This window comes from Entelurus aequoreus, linkage group LG18 (genome assembly GCF_033978785.1).
Source record: "Entelurus aequoreus isolate RoL-2023_Sb linkage group LG18, RoL_Eaeq_v1.1, whole genome shotgun sequence".
Classification (NCBI taxonomy): Eukaryota; Metazoa; Chordata; class Actinopteri; order Syngnathiformes; family Syngnathidae; genus Entelurus; species Entelurus aequoreus.
In genome coordinates this window covers 13213823-13232810 of record NC_084748.1, presented here as the reverse complement: position 1 = coordinate 13232810, position 18988 = coordinate 13213823, and the positions used below count along the sequence as shown (strand labels likewise).

Here is an 18988-nt window from a genome sequence, read left to right as displayed (position 1 = left end):
TCGGATAAGCGTAAGAAGATGGATGGATGGATGGGTCTTGCGCGCGCACTTACACGCGCAAAAGTAGAACTCTCCCTTTTGTAAATAGTTGCAATGTCCTTGTTCTCCCTCATGCTGTATGCTTTATAAATAGAAGGTGCGGTCATCCCCCAACCCAGGCTGGCGAACGAAGACGGTAACCGGGGAACACTCCCACGTTGATCTCGGCTCGCTTCAACTGCGGTCGATTGTCGCCCGGTAACAACTACAAACTTGTTCCGATTTTGAGCTCTTTTTTTTCTTCTTCTTCCCTTCTCTCCATTGTGCGCGTGCGTGTGAATGATACGTGCGTGTCTATGTTGCGTATGTGACGGAATCTCCCCTCCACACACGCGTCCACGCACGCACGCACGCACGCGCGCGCGCACACACACACCTCCACAACCACGCAGAGGAGGCGGAGGCGCGCGGAGCTGTCCACATGCAGGCTCTCACTGCGGAACGCGCCAAGCTGCCTGTGGAGATCACATTCTGGGATCTTTTTGAAGCCACCATCTCCCATTTATCTCCACCACCACCACCACCCCACGCGTGGCCGCGCGTCGTGGAAGTGGCACATTTGAATCCTAGCGTCAGGAGGAATAGCACCTGCAGCTCCAGGAAAGGGGGGGAGAAGGTGGCCGTGACGCTGGAGGTCTTCACGGACACGACAGGTGGATTAATCTGATTTTTTTTTTCCTTCTTTTTTTTTTTTTTTTGGATGGATTTGCAATTGATGGATTAATTTGACGGGGTGGGTGGGGGGGGAGACTCACCCCTTTTTGGCGGGCACCCGAATGGAGTAACAGGCTGCAATGTCATCTCCACCTGGCCGCCTGGAGAGATGTGTGACGGGAATGGGGTGAGTGACGCGCTTTCTAAATTTTTTTATTTTTTTTTTATTTTTAAAATTTGCTTCACAAGTTGCATATTGCGCTTAAGAAAAGTGTCAATCATCGTCATCCTCATCCTACCTGCTGCTGCACACTGGAGCAGCCACACCGAGGAGCTACAGGCTGTCCCCCAACAACACCTCCCTCATGCGCACCTCCTTACGCGCACTTTTTGCGTTCAACTCCTCCAACATATGCAAATGAGTCGAGCGCGCAAGCGCACCAGGACTCAACAGGTCCACAGTAAAACCCAACAATGTGCGTGTCCTCTCCCCGCAGATCAAGTTGAAACACTTTTGGCACCGCACGACGACCGGGACGAAGGATGGCGGCCGGGAGCGACGGCGACGGTTGCCGCCGCGCGTCGCCGCCGCGGGCCTCCGCGCCGCGCACAGAGGGCCCGCAGGAGGAAGGCGCCAAACCACGGCCGCCGCAGCAAATCTGCCGCAGACGCGCCTTGTGACAGCCAAGGTAATAAGACGCAATGGAGGAGCGCGCCGCGCGGCAGCTGGAGCTTTTTTTTTTGTGTGAAAAGCGCGCGGCGTTGGCGCCAGGCGGCGCTGTTGCATCGCCACGTACCCGGATGACGCTGGCCATGCAAACGAATTCACATCTCAAAATGACACTTTCAGGCTTCGAACGGGAGTCGTTTCGTCATCCGTCCTCCTCCTCCCCCACTCACACATCTTGCACAAAAGTCTGTCAGGCTTTTATAATTGGTGCGCCTTTTTTTTATGCAAAATGCTGCACAGAAAAGTGAGCGTGCGTGTGTGTCAAACTCTAAAAAGCCTGCGTTTCTTGAATAGCCGGATCACACAAAAAGGAGGGCATCTCCGGCCTCTGCGGGGCACGAATGCGATGGAGTGGAGAGCACTCGCTATCTTCATTAATATAAATATCCTGTGCAGAGATGCAGTCAATGTGCTGTGTGTGTGTGTGTGTGTGTGTGTGTGTGTGTGTGTGTGTGTGTGTGTGTGTGTGTGTGTGTGTGTGTTCTTGTATTTCTATCCTTCTTGAGACACCACCAAGGAAAAGTACCTTCCATATGAGGACGGGTGAACAAGTTCGGACCCAAATCATGGTCCCAATACGGAAAACCATTGCATCTAGAGATGTCCGATAATGGCTTTTCTGCCGATATTCCGATATTGTCCAACTCTTAATTACCGATTCCGATATCAACCGATACCGATATATACAGTCGGGGAATGAACACATTATTACGCCTCATTTTGTTGTGACGCCCCGCTGGATGCATTAAACCAGGGGTCACCAACCTTTTTGAAACCAAGGGCTACTTCTTGGGTACTGATTAATGCGAAGGGCTACCAGTTTGATACACACTTAAATAAATTGCCAGAAATAGCCAATTTGCTCAATTTACCTTTAACTCTATGTTATTATTAATAATTAATGATATTTACACTTAATTTAATGGTTTAAAAGAGGAGATAACACGAAAAAAATGACAATTACATTTTGAAACATAGTTTATCTTCAATTTCGACTCTTTAAAATTCAAAATTCAACCGAAAAAAAGAAGAGAAAAACTTAAAAAAATAATTTATGGAACATCATTAGTAATTTTTCCTGATTAAGATTAATTTTAGAATTTTGATGACATGTTTTAAATAGGTTAAAATCCAATCTACACTTTGTTAGAGTATATAACAAATTGGACCAAGCTATATTTCTAACAAAGACAGATCATTATTTCTTCTAGATTTTCCAGAACAAATATTTTAAAATAAATTCAAAAGACTTTGAAATAAGATTTAAATTTGATTGTACAGATTTTCTAGATTTGCCAGAATATTTTTATTTTATTTTAATCATAATAAGTTTGAAGAAATATTTCACAAATATTCTTCGTCGAAAAAATAGAAGCTAAAATGAAGAATTAAATTAAAATGTATTTATTATTCTTTACAATAAAAAAAATAAATTTACTTGAACATTGATTTAAATTGTCAGGAAAGAAGAGGAAGGAATTTAAAAGGTAAAAAGGTATATGTGTTTAAAAATCCTAAAATCATTTTTAAGGTTGTATTTTTTCTCTAAAATTGTCTTTCTGAAAGTTATAAGAAGCAAAGTAAAAAAAAAAAAAAAAATTTATTCAAACAAGTGAAGACCAAGTCTTTAAAATATTTTCTTGGATTTTCAAATTCTATTTGAGTTTTGTCTCTCTTAGAATTAAAAATGTCGGGCAAAGCGAGACCAGATTGCTAGTAAATAAATACAATTTAAAAAATAGAGGCAGCTCACTGGTAAGTGCTGCTATTTGAGCTATTTTTAGAACAGGCCGGCGGGCTACTCATCTAGTCCTTAAGGTCTACTTGGTGCCCGCGGGCACCGCGTTGGTGACCCCTGCATTAAACAATGTAACAAGGTTTTCCAAAATAAATTAACTCGAGTTATAGAAAAAAATGCCAACATGGCACTGCCATATTTATTATTGAAGTCACAAAGTGCATTATTTTTTTTAACATGCCTCATAACAGCAGCTTGGAATTTGGGACATGCTCTCCCTGGTTGAGGTGGGCATGGTTGGGTGGGGGGGGGGGGGGGGGTGTATATTGTAGCGTCCCGGAAGAGTTAGTGTTGCAAGGGGTTCTGGGTGTTTGTTCTGTTGTGTTTATGTTGTGTTATGGTGCGGATGTTCTCCCGAAATGTGTTTGTCATTCTGGTTGGGTGTGGGTTCACAGTGTGGCGCATATTTGTAACAGTGTTAAAGTTGTTTATACGGACACCCTCAGTGTGACCTGTATGGCTGTTGACCAAATATGCCTTGCATTCACTTGTGTGTGTGAAAAGCCGTAGATATTGTGTGACTGGGCCGGCACGCAAAGGCAGTGCCTTTAAGGTTTATTGGCGCTCTGTACTTCTCCCTACGTCCGTGTACACAGCGGCGTTTTGAAAAGTCATACATTTTACTTGTTGAAACCGATACCGATAATTTTGAAACCGATACCCATAATTTCCGATATTACATTTTAAAGCATTTATCGGCCGATAATATCGGCAGTCCGATATTATCGGACATCTCTAATTGCATCTAATACAGAGCCAAATACTACAGTCCATGAACATTGCTCCAAAGTCAGGATTTCGTTGATTTAATGTGCATACAAAAGTAAACATTGACAGGTGCAAAGGCAGCAATATATGATCAAACAAGACGGCAGCTAAAGAAGGACTTCCCTATTCATACCCGAAAAAACCCGCCAGGTGAACAAGCTGATTATACCACTTCCGGTGCTGACGTAAGACAACCCGCGTCCCATATGTGACCATAGGATGAACAAATACACTACGGTACTAAGACTATAGTGGCCATTAACAGTTAGCTTCTACAGCTGTGTTGCCCAAAGTGCGGCACAGGGGCCATCTGTGGTCCGTGACTCCTTTGTCATCGGCCTTAAGCATATTACAAAAAACAAAAAAATAGAGATCTCATTTGTACCCCTGGTGGTGAAATCTATCTATCTATCGAGACCCGGGGTGGACCGCTCGCCTGTGCATCGGTTGGGGACATCTCTGCCCTGCTGACCCGTCTCCGCTCGAGATGGTCTCCTGCTGGCCCCACTATGGACTGGACTCTCACTATTATGTTAGATCCACTATGGACTGGACTCTCACTATTATGTTAGATCCACTACGGACTGGACTTTCACAATATTATGTCAGACCTACTCGACGTCCATTGCATCCAGTCTCCCCTAGAGGGGGGGGGGGGGGGGGGGGGGGGGGTTACCCACATATGCGGCCCTCTCCAAGGTTTCTCATAGTCATTCACATCGACGTCCCACTGGGGTTGTGAGTTTTTACTTGCCCTTACGTATGTGGGCTCTGTACCGCGGATGTCGTTGTGGCTTGTGCAGCCCTTTGAGACACTTGTGATTTAGGGCTATATAAATAAAGATTGATTGATATCTATCTATCTATCTATCTATCTATCTATCTATCTATCTATCTATCTATCTATCTATTTATCTCATTTTTGGTGGTCCCAAAAAGGAGGGATTTTTCAAATTGACTGTGTGTCGGTTTTAAAAGTGCTGCCCCTCTGGTCAACATATAAAATTACAAGTGTGTGTAAAAATTTGAAGTGCTCCCCCTCTGGCCAACATAGGTAATAACAAGTGTGAGTAAGAAATTGAAATGCGCCCCCTTTGGCCAAAATTAATTTAAAAAAAAACTGTAAACTGTAATAACTTGAAGTAAATAATGAAGATTAAAAAACAATTACAAACAAAAAATTCAAAAAATAAATACAATTAACTAAAAGCAGTCTTTTACTCACAATGTGTCGACTTTCTTCGTATAAAATTGGGAACAATTTCTCATATTCTTTCTGTTTCTGTAATATTGCATTATTTTCTCATACAATTATTACTTGTTTATGTAAAAGTATTACTTTTTAATACAAATTGGTGACATGTGTCATATAAAATTCTGACTTTTACCACATTATTGCCAATTTTGTTGTTGTTCTTTTAAAATAATGACATTTTTTGAGTAAAATTATGATTTTTGTCATAATTTTGCTAAGTACAATTCCAATTCTTATTATAAAATTGCAAAAACTTTAAAGGTTTCTTATAAAATTGTGACTTTTGTATAGTAAAATTACGACTCTTTTCATAAAACTGTCAAAATGTTAAGCTTTTCTTGTAAAATTGTGACTGTTATTGAGTAAAATTCCAACTTTGATCATAATATTGCATAAATGTTCAGTTTTTCTTATAAAAGTTTGACTTGCGTTGAGTAAAATTACGACTTTTGTTATAATACTGCCAACATTTATTTTTCTCAAAAGTTTTTCTTGTGAAATTGTGACTTTTTTCCTGTGAAATTCCAACTCATTTTTCACAACAAGCTTTTTTATATTTGCATAGTATGTATATATTAATGTTGTAAAGACAAATCTTTATATATCTAGAAAGGGTGGCCCTAAAGAGGTAGGCATTTTCGGAGGTCTCAAGAAGGTAACAATACAAGAATGTGTGTGTGTGTGTGTGTGTGTGTGTGTGTGTGTGTGTGACATCATGGCACTGTAGAAAACCTAGAGTGTCACCAGCCCCCTCACAAACTACGCTGCTAATTTACCATCAAGTAACATCTGACAAGCGGCCAAATGGGGCAAAAGAACAAACAAACCCAAAAAGCCATATTCCGAGTCCCATTTTCGGCGGAGGCACGACACGGAGTTTGAGGTGTCGCGCCGCATCTGGCTGAGCTTGCTCACTGAACCGTCGCCGTAGCGGGCGAAGCAGGTACAGTAGTGATGTAGCGGCTCCTTGTCTCCAGGCAGCGCGTTGGTGTGGTGTCGTCTGAAATGAGAGCGCCTTCTTTCTCCAGTTTACCCACGTAATCCACTACGTTTAATGTTCTCCCGCTACTATTGTGCTTGGTTATAAAAAGATGACCCAATTGGGATTTTTTTCCCGAGTTGGAACCAGCGGTTTTCCCTCCTAAAACCCTAGTCACGTATACACGGTGTACACAGAAGGTAAGGTAGTAGTTTTGCCTCACCCTTCACTTAAATATGCACTATTGACCGGATAAGTTGGAAAGAGAGATGATACGGTATTATCTGCTCACAAATGCTACCTGGTTGTTTTGTTTGAGCTAATTGCAGCTAGTCCTGGATAGTCCCAGTCCTTAATGCTTCAGTCACACGCAGGATTCTCACAGGGATGAGGCAAAAATGCAACCTAACCTACGGTACACACACACACACACACGCGAGCGCTTTGTCACTACGTTATACGCGGCTGCTCAAGCGCTGTATCAAAGATTGTTGCAGAGGGATATCGCTATTTCAACAATTATGTAGGAAATAATCAAGCTGGATCTCGGCTTTGTGATTTTAGAACTCTTATTGTTAAATTACAACTTAATGAACAAGTAAAGCCAAAGCTAACATTAAATGTTCTGACGGCAAGCAACTTGAACTTTCCAGTCGGTGCTTTTCCACTCAGGGAAAATTTCATATCACGTTTATCATTATCATTGTTGAAAAGGCACTTACACACTGAAATCTCATGACCAAGTTGTTATCTTTTTAAAAAGGACTAAAATAAATAGACACTTATGCGTCACTGGTAGGGTTTTAGTCTTTTTATTGTATCTGTTTTAATGACTAAGCATTTATTGTTTAAAATGTTCATAATTACTGAAGTACTTTAAGATGTATTCCAATGAAAAGTGCATTGCAAATAAAATCAATTATATATATTTTTTTTTCTTCTGATGGGCATTGTGGCGTCCTACTGTGTTCAGCGGTCCTTGAACGCGCCGTAAAACACGTGTCTGGTGTTCCTCTTGAGTATGGAGCGATCACTCTGTTCCGAGAGAGCGCAGCTTGTAGGTTCAATCTGCACAATTGAACATCTTAGGTCAGGGGTCGGCAACCCGCGGCTCCGGAGCCGCATGCGGCTCCTTGACCACTCTGATGCGGCTCAGCTACTTACATGCCGACCCCCCCGATTTTCCCAGGAGGTTTATGGATCTCAGTGTCTCTCCTAGATAACTCCCAGGGAAAAAATAATCCTATTTACACTGTAATTACTAAATAAAGGGCGTGCCCTAATTGCACTGCAGTAATTGTCCTCTATGTGCCAGTCCAGCCACATGTTGCATGTTGTTATTACTTGCACACACAGGAGACAGCAAAGCATACTTACTCATCAGCCACACAGCTTACACTGACGGTAGCCGTATCAAACAACTTTAACATTGTTACGTTACAAATATGCGCCACACTGTGAACCCACACCAAAAAAGAATGAAAAACACATTTCTGGAGAACATCCCACCGTAACACAACATAAACACAACACAACCATTACCCAGAATCCCATGCAGCCCTAACTCTTCCGGTCTACATTATACACCCCCGCTACCACCAAATCCCCCCACACATCAACTCCCCCCCCCTCTCCGTGCGTTGGTTGAGCGGAAGAGTTAGGGCTGCATGGGATTCTGGGTATTGGTACCGTCAGTGTAAGATGTGTGGCTGCTGAGCTAGTACGCCTTGCTGTCACTTACGTGAGCAAGCTGAAACTTCATTCTACATGTGGTCGAGCAGGTACACTTTTAGGGCAGACTGTAGAGGGCGCCAAATGCAGTGTCATCACGCTCTGATATTCGGGAGTCTCCCGGGAAAAATGAGAGGGTTGGCAAGTATGACGCTATCAAGCGCCATTCATTCAAAACTCGCGGGCTGCACTAACATCAAATTTCCACATTAAAGTGCGTGCCGGTGCGTGTGTCGGAGACCCCTGGTTAACATAGCACAAAGCATTTAAGCTTTTTATGCGGTGTTTTTCATTTAAAAAATTTTTTTGTGGCTCCCATTACTTTCTTTAATTTGTGAAACTTGCCAAAATGGCTCTTTGAGTGGTAAAGGTTGCCGACCCCTGTCTTAGGTACTCAGACTGTTAATGTTTTTATACAAGTTTCGTTTAACGGGGGAAGACGTCAATGTCTCTGTTTTCATGATACACTATATTGCCAAAAGTATTTGGCTACCCATCCAAATGATCAGAATCAGGTGTCTTAATCACTAGGCCCGGCCACAGGTGTATACAATCAAGCACTTAGGCAAGGAGACTGTTTCTACAAACATTTGTGAAAGAATGGGTGATTTCCAGCGTGGAACTGTCAGAAGATGCCCCCTGTGCAACAAATCCAGTCGTGAAATTTCCTCGATCCTAAATCTTCTAAAGTCAACTTTATTATAAGAAAAGTGAAGAGTTTGGGAACAACAGCAACTCAGCCACCAAGTGGTAACTGACAGAGAGGGGTCAGCGGATGCTGAAACGCATAGTGCAAAGACTTTCTGCACAGTCAGTTGCTACAGAGCTCCAAACTTCATGTGACCTTCCAATTAGCCCACGTACAGTACGCAGAGAGCTTCATGGAATGGGTTTCTATGACCGAGCAGCTGCATCTAAGCCATACATCACCAAGTCCAATGCAAAGCGTGGGATGCAGTGGTGTAAAGCACGTCGCCACTGGACTCTAGAGCAGTGGAGACGCCTTCTCTGTAGTGATGAATCACGCTTTTCCATCTGGCAAACGGATGGACCAGTCTGGGTTTGGAGGTTGCCAGGAGAACGCTACATTTCGGAATGCATTGTGCCGAGTGTGAAATTTGGTGGAGGAGGAATTATGGTGTGGGGTTGTTTTTCAGGAGTTGGGCTTGGCCCCTTAGTTCCAGTGAAAGGAACTTTGAATGCTCCAGGATACCAAAACATTTTGGACAATTCTATAGGATGGCACTTCAAGTTCATATGTGAGTAAAGGCAGGTGGCCAAATACTTTTGGCAATATAGTGTAGCATGTAAGCTAGCGAGGTGGCGCCAGTCAGCCCATGAATTTATCAAAGTGCGGTTACCGATCTCGGTTTTTCCATCTTTTGAATTTAGAAGGGTCATACTAACTAAGTTTTACCGCGGTTATCATTGTTATTGTTTAACGTTACGTCCCTGTGTTCTACTTGATCCCGGTAGATTTCGGACAGTAACAACAAACCAACGAGAATGCCCCGACAAGAGGTGACGCTGCACCTCCAAGTACTCTGGCGAAGCTTGACTTGCGCCTGAAAAATATCCGAACCTCGTGGTAAAAGCAAAGCGGACCGCAGAGCTGTGATTGGTCTACTTTCAGTATTAAATAATTTCAGTTAGTAGTCTTTTTTTCTGTTTTTCGGCTTGTTTAATTAGGAATGCCTTCTTCTCCGGTTTCAGAGTAAAATGTACAAAAAAGTGACCGACGTCTGGCATTGAGTAACTCCAGCTCTAACAACGATCTGAATGTCGCTTCAGTTGCCATTGCTACTACTACTAATTCTACTACTTCTGCACAGGAAGCTAATTACTGCACAACACACATTCAACGCAGGCAAAACGTGATAAAAGTATTGAAGATGGCGTTAGAGAGGAAGGCGTAGTGACTAATCCAGGTTCGAATCAGGTGGTGTGAAGGTCAACATTAATCAGCAATTTGTTCCATTGAAGTGCATTAGTTTTGGGTAATTCTCGTTTCCAAGCTTATAATATCCAAAATAAGACAAGACCTTTTCAGATTAATGGTAACTCACCAGCTGCAGAAGCTCAAAGCTAAGTTCGGTTTGTGGGGGCAGCAGCCTAAGCAAAGAAGCCCAGACTTCCCTCTCCCCAGCCACTTCGTCCAGCTCTTCCCAGGGGATCCCGAGGCGTTCCGAGGCCAGCCGGGAGAGATAGTCTTCCCAACGTGTCCTGCGTCTTCCCCGTGGCCTCTTACCGGTCGGACGTGCCCTAAACACCTCTACAAGGAAGCGTCCGGGTAGTACATTTCGGTATTGTAAATTTAGGTCTTGAGCCAATTCTGACTGTTACAAATGTGAAGACGACTCCCATTCACCGTGTTGCCGGACACACCAGAAATGAGTGAATGACTGGTCAGGAGCTCGCAGTCGCTCTTAGCTCATAGCGACTAACAACCAGCGAGACTCCAGACACCAGATTAGTGGATGTCCCAAAGTCAAAACTAACAAATGAAATCAATGTGCCTCAGAGGGTGTCAGTAATTCATTTTTCAAAACTCTCACAAACAGTCAAACAAATATACATAAACAAGGTTAATTGTTTTTTTTTAGCACTTTGCCTTTCCTTTCTTTAAAATTGACATTTTTTTTTTTATTTTTTTTTTTTAAATTGACATTTTGATAGTCAATATATTTTTTGTAACAGCTGAATGACCAGCACAATTACAGTACACATTGATATTTACGAATGAATTACTGCTCATCTTTGTTGTTCATGAGCACATGCCTACAATAACTTGAGCTGCATTTAGAAGTCGTTGGAAAAATTAGAGCCTTTAAATATGTGTACGCTTTATTATCTGATTAACATGCCAGAGGCTGTTCACCTTGGAGACCTGCTGCGGATATGGGTACACAGTGTTTCCCATAAACTGCCAAGATACCTGTGGCGGTGGGGGCGTGGCTATGGGCGTGGTCACCATGACATCGAGTAATTTGCATAATTTACTACAATGATATGATTTTCTCTAAAAAGGCTAAAAAAATGTATACTTACTAATTAATAATAACAGTTTTGTTTTAAACGTCCATCCATCCATCCATCCATCCATTTTACAATATCATTACAACACTTTATGTACATATTTATATACAGATTTGAACAACAAGTTATTCACTGAAATATATTTATTAATTGTGGTTCTTACAAAAAATATATCTTATAAAATATAAAAGGTAAAATGTCTCTTAAAGCTCTGCCCCTTTAATTAGTGCATACTAAATAATTTAACTTTAGCCTACTACTACAACCATATTATTTACCAGCAACATAAAGTGAAACAGAGGCAGAGGCGTCCTGCCACAGTCAGTAACAAATAAACAGAAAACAGTAGTGGTCAAATACAAATAAGGCAACAAGAGAAGTATCCTACACTTCTCTTTTGTAAAGTAAATCTGAACAGCCTATATGGGCATCTACATCAACTATATGATTTGCGATACAAGGGGCCGACATGAGTTTCCTCAGAAGGGTGGCTGGCATCTCCCTTAGTGATAGGGTGAGAAGTTCAGTCACCCGAGAGAGAGAGTCGGAGTAGAGCCGCTGCTCCTTCGCTTGGAAAGGAACCAGCTTAGGTGGTTCGGGCATTTCGTGCGGATGCCTCACGAGCGTCTCCCTAGGGAGGTCCTCGTTGCACGTCCCACTGGGAGGAGACCCCGCGGCAGGCCAAGGACCAGATGGGGGGATTACATCTCCTCTCTGGCCTGGGAACGCTTCGGGATTCCCCAGGAGGAAGTTGCTAATGTTGCTCTGGAGAGGGAAGTCTGGGGGTCTCTGCTGGAGCTGTTGTCCCTGCGACCCGATTCCGCATAAGCGGTTGAAGATAGATGGATGGATATTATCCGATTAGTCGAATAATCGTTAAGATAGTCGTTGACTAATTGACTATGAAGAAAATCGTTAGTTGCAGCCCTAGTTGATACTACAGTAATGTTACCATACATAAACGTCCAAAAACACACCGTCTATGGCTGATTCAGTGCAACAAAAACTAATTTAAAATGCTAATTAGCCTGCTCAGTGGCCTAGTGGTTAGAGTGTCCGCTCTGACATTTGTAGGTCGTGAGTTCAAACCCCGGCCGAGTCATACCAATGTCTATAAAAATGGGACCCATTACCTCTCTGCTTGGCACTCACCCTCAAGGGTTGGAATTGGGGGTTGAATCATCAAATCCCGAGCCCGGCCACCGCTGCTGCTCACTGCTCCCCTCACCTCCCAGGGGGTGGAACAAGGGGATGGGTCAAATGCAGAGGGTGATTTCAACACACCTAGTGTGTGTGTGGGACTATCAGTGGTACTTTAACTTAACTTTAATTAATTCTTGTTTACATTCAAAGCAGCCATCTTTAAAGCCAACTCAGGTTTTGAGATTGCTCCCACTTCTCGATTAGGAAATCCGAACTCGAGGGGCGTTCCAGTTGAAATTCCGACTTCCAAAATGGAACACGACAACTTTCCTGAGTTCAAGGAGCCTCACCAAGCGTCTGTGGTGTAGCCGCTGTACAGTATATACAATATTTCAATATGTGCCGCTATAACTTCTGCTTCTTTTACCTTTTACTTTGCAAGTTGTACCGCTGCCCGTTTAGGCAGCAAACTATTTTAGATGGTAGCTGCCCATTAGTGAGTTGAAAATTCATGTGATCAACAGATATTCTTCTCAGTACCCGAAATACTGGATATGTACTCCGTATTGCAGCACTACCAATGTACCTTTTTTAAAAGGCCAAACGTCTGATGTGATGCAGCTCCTCTGTTGGTTCTAATTAGATAGTGAGGGTAAACCTTGTTGTATTTAATAATTCCACAGGCAGGGTTGAAAAAAGGCTTCCAGCTGTGAGTCGTCAGCCTGCTCTGTTGCAGCCTGCTTTTTCAGTGCCCGCCTTTGTTCGGTTGTTCAAGACATTTTTAGAGCTTGAGCCCAAAATTAGCACTGCATCTACATATGGCTGCAAGGGGGAAATGCCCAGAGAGCTATGCTGCAAAAGCTCAACCATTTTTTTCATTTTTACGCATTTTTACTGAGGCCATCCGAAACCAAGGAGCTTCTTATTTTGCCCTGACAGATCTTCAAAGAGCAGACTGTCAGATGAACACTGCTCGTTTGATTCTGAATGCTGACACACATTGTAACGGCAGGATGATGCTTTGTATGGTATTTTGTGTTGAAGCATTAAAAAAAAGAGGATTTCAGGCAGGAGTAAACAAACAAGGTGGTGTTTTAAAGCTGGGGAGGAACCTGTGGGTGGGAGGCGGCCTTCCTGCCCTGAAGGATGTCGCCGTAGACCGCCAAAGACAATAATCCTCTTATTCCGAAGCTCGCTATCCACTGAAGGTGACACTTTTTACATACAAGTATTTATTTTCTCCTGGGTGCTGCTGCTTTGAGCGTGTGCAGCCAGCGAGCCTCTGGCGTGGCCGTTAGCAGTCAGCTGCCAAGCGAGTGCTTTCTTTAAAGTCAATTAAACCTGCCTGCAGAGCGCCGCGTTAGATCATCTCGTCCCGGGAACATCTGCAGCCCCGAGTTAGTTACATTTGACCTTCAGTCGCTTGCTTGTGCTACGGACTGGTTCTCAGATCGCCTCGCGTGGGCAAAAACCACAATGTCACACGCAGTCATGCCATCTCGAGAGAAGATGCGGACATTTTATTAGCCTCTAGCGGGTGGGGAGATGCACTACTTGCTGTGTCACGAATCAGGGGCTACAAACTTCCAAGGATCCAGCCTATCATATTTATAATATTGTATGTTCACCTTCAATTTTAATTCTTGTACAATATCAGTAAAAGACTCAGTCATACCTTTATCACTTAAATTAAGTTCAGTAAAAGTCATAAATTAGAACAAACGTTTATGCCAATCAAAGATCCTCTATATCAGGGGTGTCCAAACTACGCCTGACTCTTCAATTTGGCCTGCAAGACATCATGAGTTCAACAAATGCATTGCGGTGCTTTCAAAATAATCTTAAATACCATGTGGTCTCTGAATGCTTCAAATGTGCAACCATCTTGTGGACAATGTGAATAAATTAGATAAATTACCCTTGAAAGTTCTTAAAATTTTAGCGCAGCACTCGCTTATATGACACAATCCAAACAACATTCCCTAGTCATGGTGCAAAAAAAAGAAGTGCTGCTAAGATAAAGGTCAACACACATGATCACACTGAACTGTGTGGATATTATGAAAAACGGCTAAACACCATAAACACTATTTCTAAATTACACCCTTTTAAATCCATTAGAGTGCATGATGGGCAAAATGTAAAACTCTCTACACTTACCCTTGTTTGGCACATTTCAGCTGCTTTATATTTTTGATCAATTACAAAACTTCAGGAAGGAGTCAAACTTTCACATACTCTTAATATCCAATTATATTAATTATGTATCCATTATACTAATATAATATGTGCCCCCCCCCACACACACACACATATGTGTGTGTGGGGATATATATATATATATATATATATATATATATATATATATATATATATATATATATATATATATATATATATATATATATATATATATATATATATATATATATATATATATATATATATATATATTCATATATATATATATATATATATATATTCATATATATATATATGAATATATATATATATATATATATGAATATATATATATATGAATATATATATATATATATATATATATATATATTCATATATATATATATATATATATTCATATATATATATATATATTCATATATATATATATATTCATATATATATATATATATTCATATATATATATATATATATATATATATATATATATATATATATATATATATATATATATATATATATATATATATATATATATATATATGAATATATATATATATATATATATATATATATATCTATATATATATATATATATATATATATACTACCGTTCAAAAGTTTGGGGTCACCCAAACAATTTTGTGGAATAGCCTTCATTTGTAAGAACTAGAATAGACTGTCGAGTTTCAGATGAAAGTTCTCTTTTTCTGGCCATTTTGAGCGTTTAATTGACCCCACAAATGTGATGCTCCAGAAACTCAATCTGCTCAAAGGAAGGTCAGTTTTGTAGCTTCTGTAACGAGCTAAACTGTTTTCAGATGTGTGAACATGATTGCACAAGGGTTTTCTAATCATCAATTAGCCTTCTGAGCCAATGAGCAAACACATTGTACCATTAGAACACTGGAGTGATAGTTGCTGGAAATGGGCCTCTATACACCTATGTAGATATTGCACCAAAAACCAGACATTTGCAGCTAGAATAGTCATTTACCACATTAGCAATGTATAGAGTGTATTTCTTTAAAGTTAAGACTAGTTAACTTATAACTATCTTCATTGAAAAGTACAGTGCTTTTCCTTCAAAAATAAGGACATTTCAATGTGAACCCAAACTTTTGAACGGTAGTGTATATATATATATATATATATCATAAAACGTCTCTCAACGGCATATGTCAGATATTTTAAAGTTTTTTGTGTTCTTTAAATAACGCATTGATTACATTCCCTAAGTAATTTAAGTACTTTTTGGGGGGGGAAAGTAACAAGTAACTATAATCAATTACTATAAAAAAACAATTTGCTGAACACTGAAAAACTACTCTACATGACATGAACACTTTCCGGGCGCGGCCACTGCTGCTGCCCACTGCTCCCCTCACCTCCCAGGGGGTGGAACAAGGGTATGGGTCAAATGCAGAGGACACATTTCACCACACCCAGTGTGTGTGTGACAATCATTGGTACTTTAACTTTAACTTGTTTTGAGAACGTATTGCAAAAATACCAGCCAAAGATCCTCTACATGACATGAACACTTGTTTGGAGAACTTATTGCAGAAATACCAGTATAAGATCCTCCACATGACTGTCACGCGCTGCTGTTTTTAGGAGTACTTTATGACAGAAACTTTTAGCTTTTTCTAAGAACATTCTTCAAAAACACAAGCCGGAGATTCTCTGTATAGCAGGAACGCTCCGCTGTTTAAGTACCTACTGCAAAACTGCCAGTCAAACATCTTTATACGACAGGAACCTTTCAGTGTTCCTAAGGACCTCTGCAAAAAACTATATTGATCATGCCTATGAATATTCCCATACATCCAGGTTGTTATATTTTCAGGGCGTTGAATCAATCACAACTGAACGACGTTTCGCCTCTCACCCTTTATCACTTCGTGCTCACAGACTTCGATGGGACGGATCTCGTCTGAGCGCTTGGTGCTGAATCCAAAGTATTCGTCCTCTACAAGAGAGGGTGTGCTAGGATGGGTATTTTTGCCCTTGCATCTTAACAACTGTCATTTAGCACCGCAATAGAGCTAAATCATTCTTGTTGGAGCGCACCCCCTCCTGTAGAGTAGGGCTGGGGCATATGGCTGAAAACTGGTGTTTTATATCCATTGATTATTTTTATGACCTACGGAAAATAGGGAGCAGGAGAAAATATATATTAAATGTAAACATTTTTATTTCAAATGTAACCTTCCTCTGATTATAATCCCCTCAGCTGTCAAGGCAGAAAGGAAATGTCAACACAAGCGTGGAAAACACTCAAACAACATAAACAAAGTTGTAAAATGACATTGAACATTTAACAATAAGCTCTTAAAATGAAGTTGCCAAAATAAGGAATATGTAAGAAATGCTTAATACAGCGTAAGAAAATAGTGCAAAGTGTGAAAATGTAAACATAGAGAAACCTGAGAAGAACTATTTTCTGTAGGTGTAGTGCCAGGAAGTTACAGGTGTGCTCTAAAGGGTAAGCGCGGCAAAGGTGGTGTGTTAGTACCGCTCTTGGTGGGGATGAGCGCCTTGCATCATTTATCAATCAATCAATCAATGTTTATTGATATAGCCCTTAATCACAAGTGTCTCAAAGGGCTGCACAAGCCACAACCACATCCTCAGCTCAGATCCCAGAAAAACAAATCTACCCAATGGGCACAATGAGAATCTTGAGAGGGGACGGCAGAGGTTTACAGACCACATTGGTCTGACGACGGTCCCTTTACAAAAATCCAAAAAACTGCCATACTGTCCAGGTGACTTTTCCTCTTTTATCCACAATTTCTTCATTTTGACTTTCTCTTTCGCCAGACAGCAAGATGGCGCAAACACACCTGATAGTTTATACTGTTACCTGATTGGCTGTTAGTGTCAGTGTTTCCCATAAACTGCCAAGGTACCTGTGGCGGTGGGGGCGTGGCTATGGGCGTGATCACCATGACATCATTGAGTAATTTGCATAATTTACTACAAAGATATGATTTTCTCTAAAAAGGCTCAAAAAATGTATACTTACTAATTAATAATAACAGTTTTGTTTTAAACGGACATCCATCCATCTATCCATCCATTTTACAATATAATTACAACACTTTATGTACATATTTATATACAGATTTGAACAATAAGTTATTTACTAAAATATATTTATTAATTTTGGTTCTTACAAAAAATATATCTTATAAAATATAAAAGTTAAAATGTCTCATAAAGCTCTGCCCCTTTAATTAGTGCATACTAAATAATTTAACTTTAGCCTACTACTACAACCATATTATTTACCAGCAACATAAAGTGAAACAGAGGCAGAGGTGTCCTGCCACAGTCAGTAACAAATAAACAGAAAACAGTAGTGGTGGTAGATAGACACAGAGCTTCATCAAACATCTGATCCACTGAACAAAGAGCTCCAAAAATCTTGAACTTTAGACTGCCATCAGTTTTACTCCCTACACTTAACCATGTATTTCCTACTGCATGCAGACTTTGCACCCTTTGTTATATACACATGTTGTGTTTCTAATATAAATACATTTAATAAAGTCAAATACAAATAAGGCAACAAGAGAAGTATCCTACACTTCTCTTTTGTGAAGTAAATCTGAACAGCCGATATGGGCATCTACATCAACTATATGATTTGCCTGAAAGGCTGGATAGGACAAAAAAAAATAAAAATAAAAATATATATATATTTTTTTAATTTAAATTTTTTTATTTTTTTATTTTTTTTAAATTTGTGGCGGACGTAAGTCTTTCGTGGCGGGTCGTGTGTGGGAAACACTGAGTGTGTCACTCCCACTGATCAGTGATCACTTCCTGCGTTGCTGGGTTTCCACATAGCGAGTGTCTTTGTTCACGCAACCAACCTTGCTTCCTAACTTCCCCTTTCTTCCGAACATGACTATATATATATATATCGGTATCGATTTTGCGTCTATCCATCAATGTATATTGATATTGTTTTATCTCCCAGCCCTACTGTGGACCTGGCACCTGGCGCTCAAACAAACCTCCATTTATAAGCCTGAGACTATATTGATCATATTTAATCGTTCAGCTTGTGTGCGCTGCCCCGATGCTTAGTGTTCATCCAATCGCAGGACAGCTGATTGACACAGGGGGTGTGACAGGATGAAAATGAGGTGTAATTTTCCACGCTCCTCACAATTACCAGTGGAAAGGGACTCAGAGACACCACCACAATAACAAGTCATTTGACCCCCTGCGATCTCGGCGTTGTTGGCGCCGGCCTTCTTGGACACGTGTTAATAAGCCGTAAGCCTCTTACTGTATAACCACTTCATCAAAACACAGCTGGATGTCTCCTTTCACCAGTTAGTAAGCCGCTCTGGTGTTAGTGTGTCAAGCTACGGATCTTTAGTTTTCTCTTAGCACTGCGACCCTGGGTATGAAGTGTCACCAGGGTACAGATCAGAGTCAAGATCAGGGGTGTTCAAACTATTTTCTGTAAATGGAAACATTAAAAGACAGGGGGAAGACTTTCACACACTTTGGGTCTGATCTGCAAAAAGTTTGCGTGTGCTAAAACACGCGCAAACTTGGTAGGGCACCCAAAGGTGATCTACTAAACTTGTGCGCAGAGGATTGCATATCTTAAAGGGGAACTGCACTTTT

At 40.9% G+C, this 18988-nt stretch overlaps 1 protein-coding gene across 1 annotated transcript in view; it reads left to right on the top strand.

Annotated features, from left to right (window-relative positions):
- Positions 1–801: 801 nt before the first annotated feature.
- The window catches only part of LOC133634279 (glutamate receptor ionotropic, NMDA 2A-like), a 393451-nt gene continuing 375264 nt past the window's right edge, over positions 802–18988 (top strand). Inside the window, exons 1-2 of the mRNA XM_062027406.1 lie at positions 802–880; positions 1191–1382. Of these exons, the coding sequence (XP_061883390.1) occupies positions 863–880; positions 1191–1382 (210 nt within the window). The 5' untranslated portion in view covers positions 802–862. The remainder of the gene's footprint in view (positions 881–1190; positions 1383–18988) is intronic.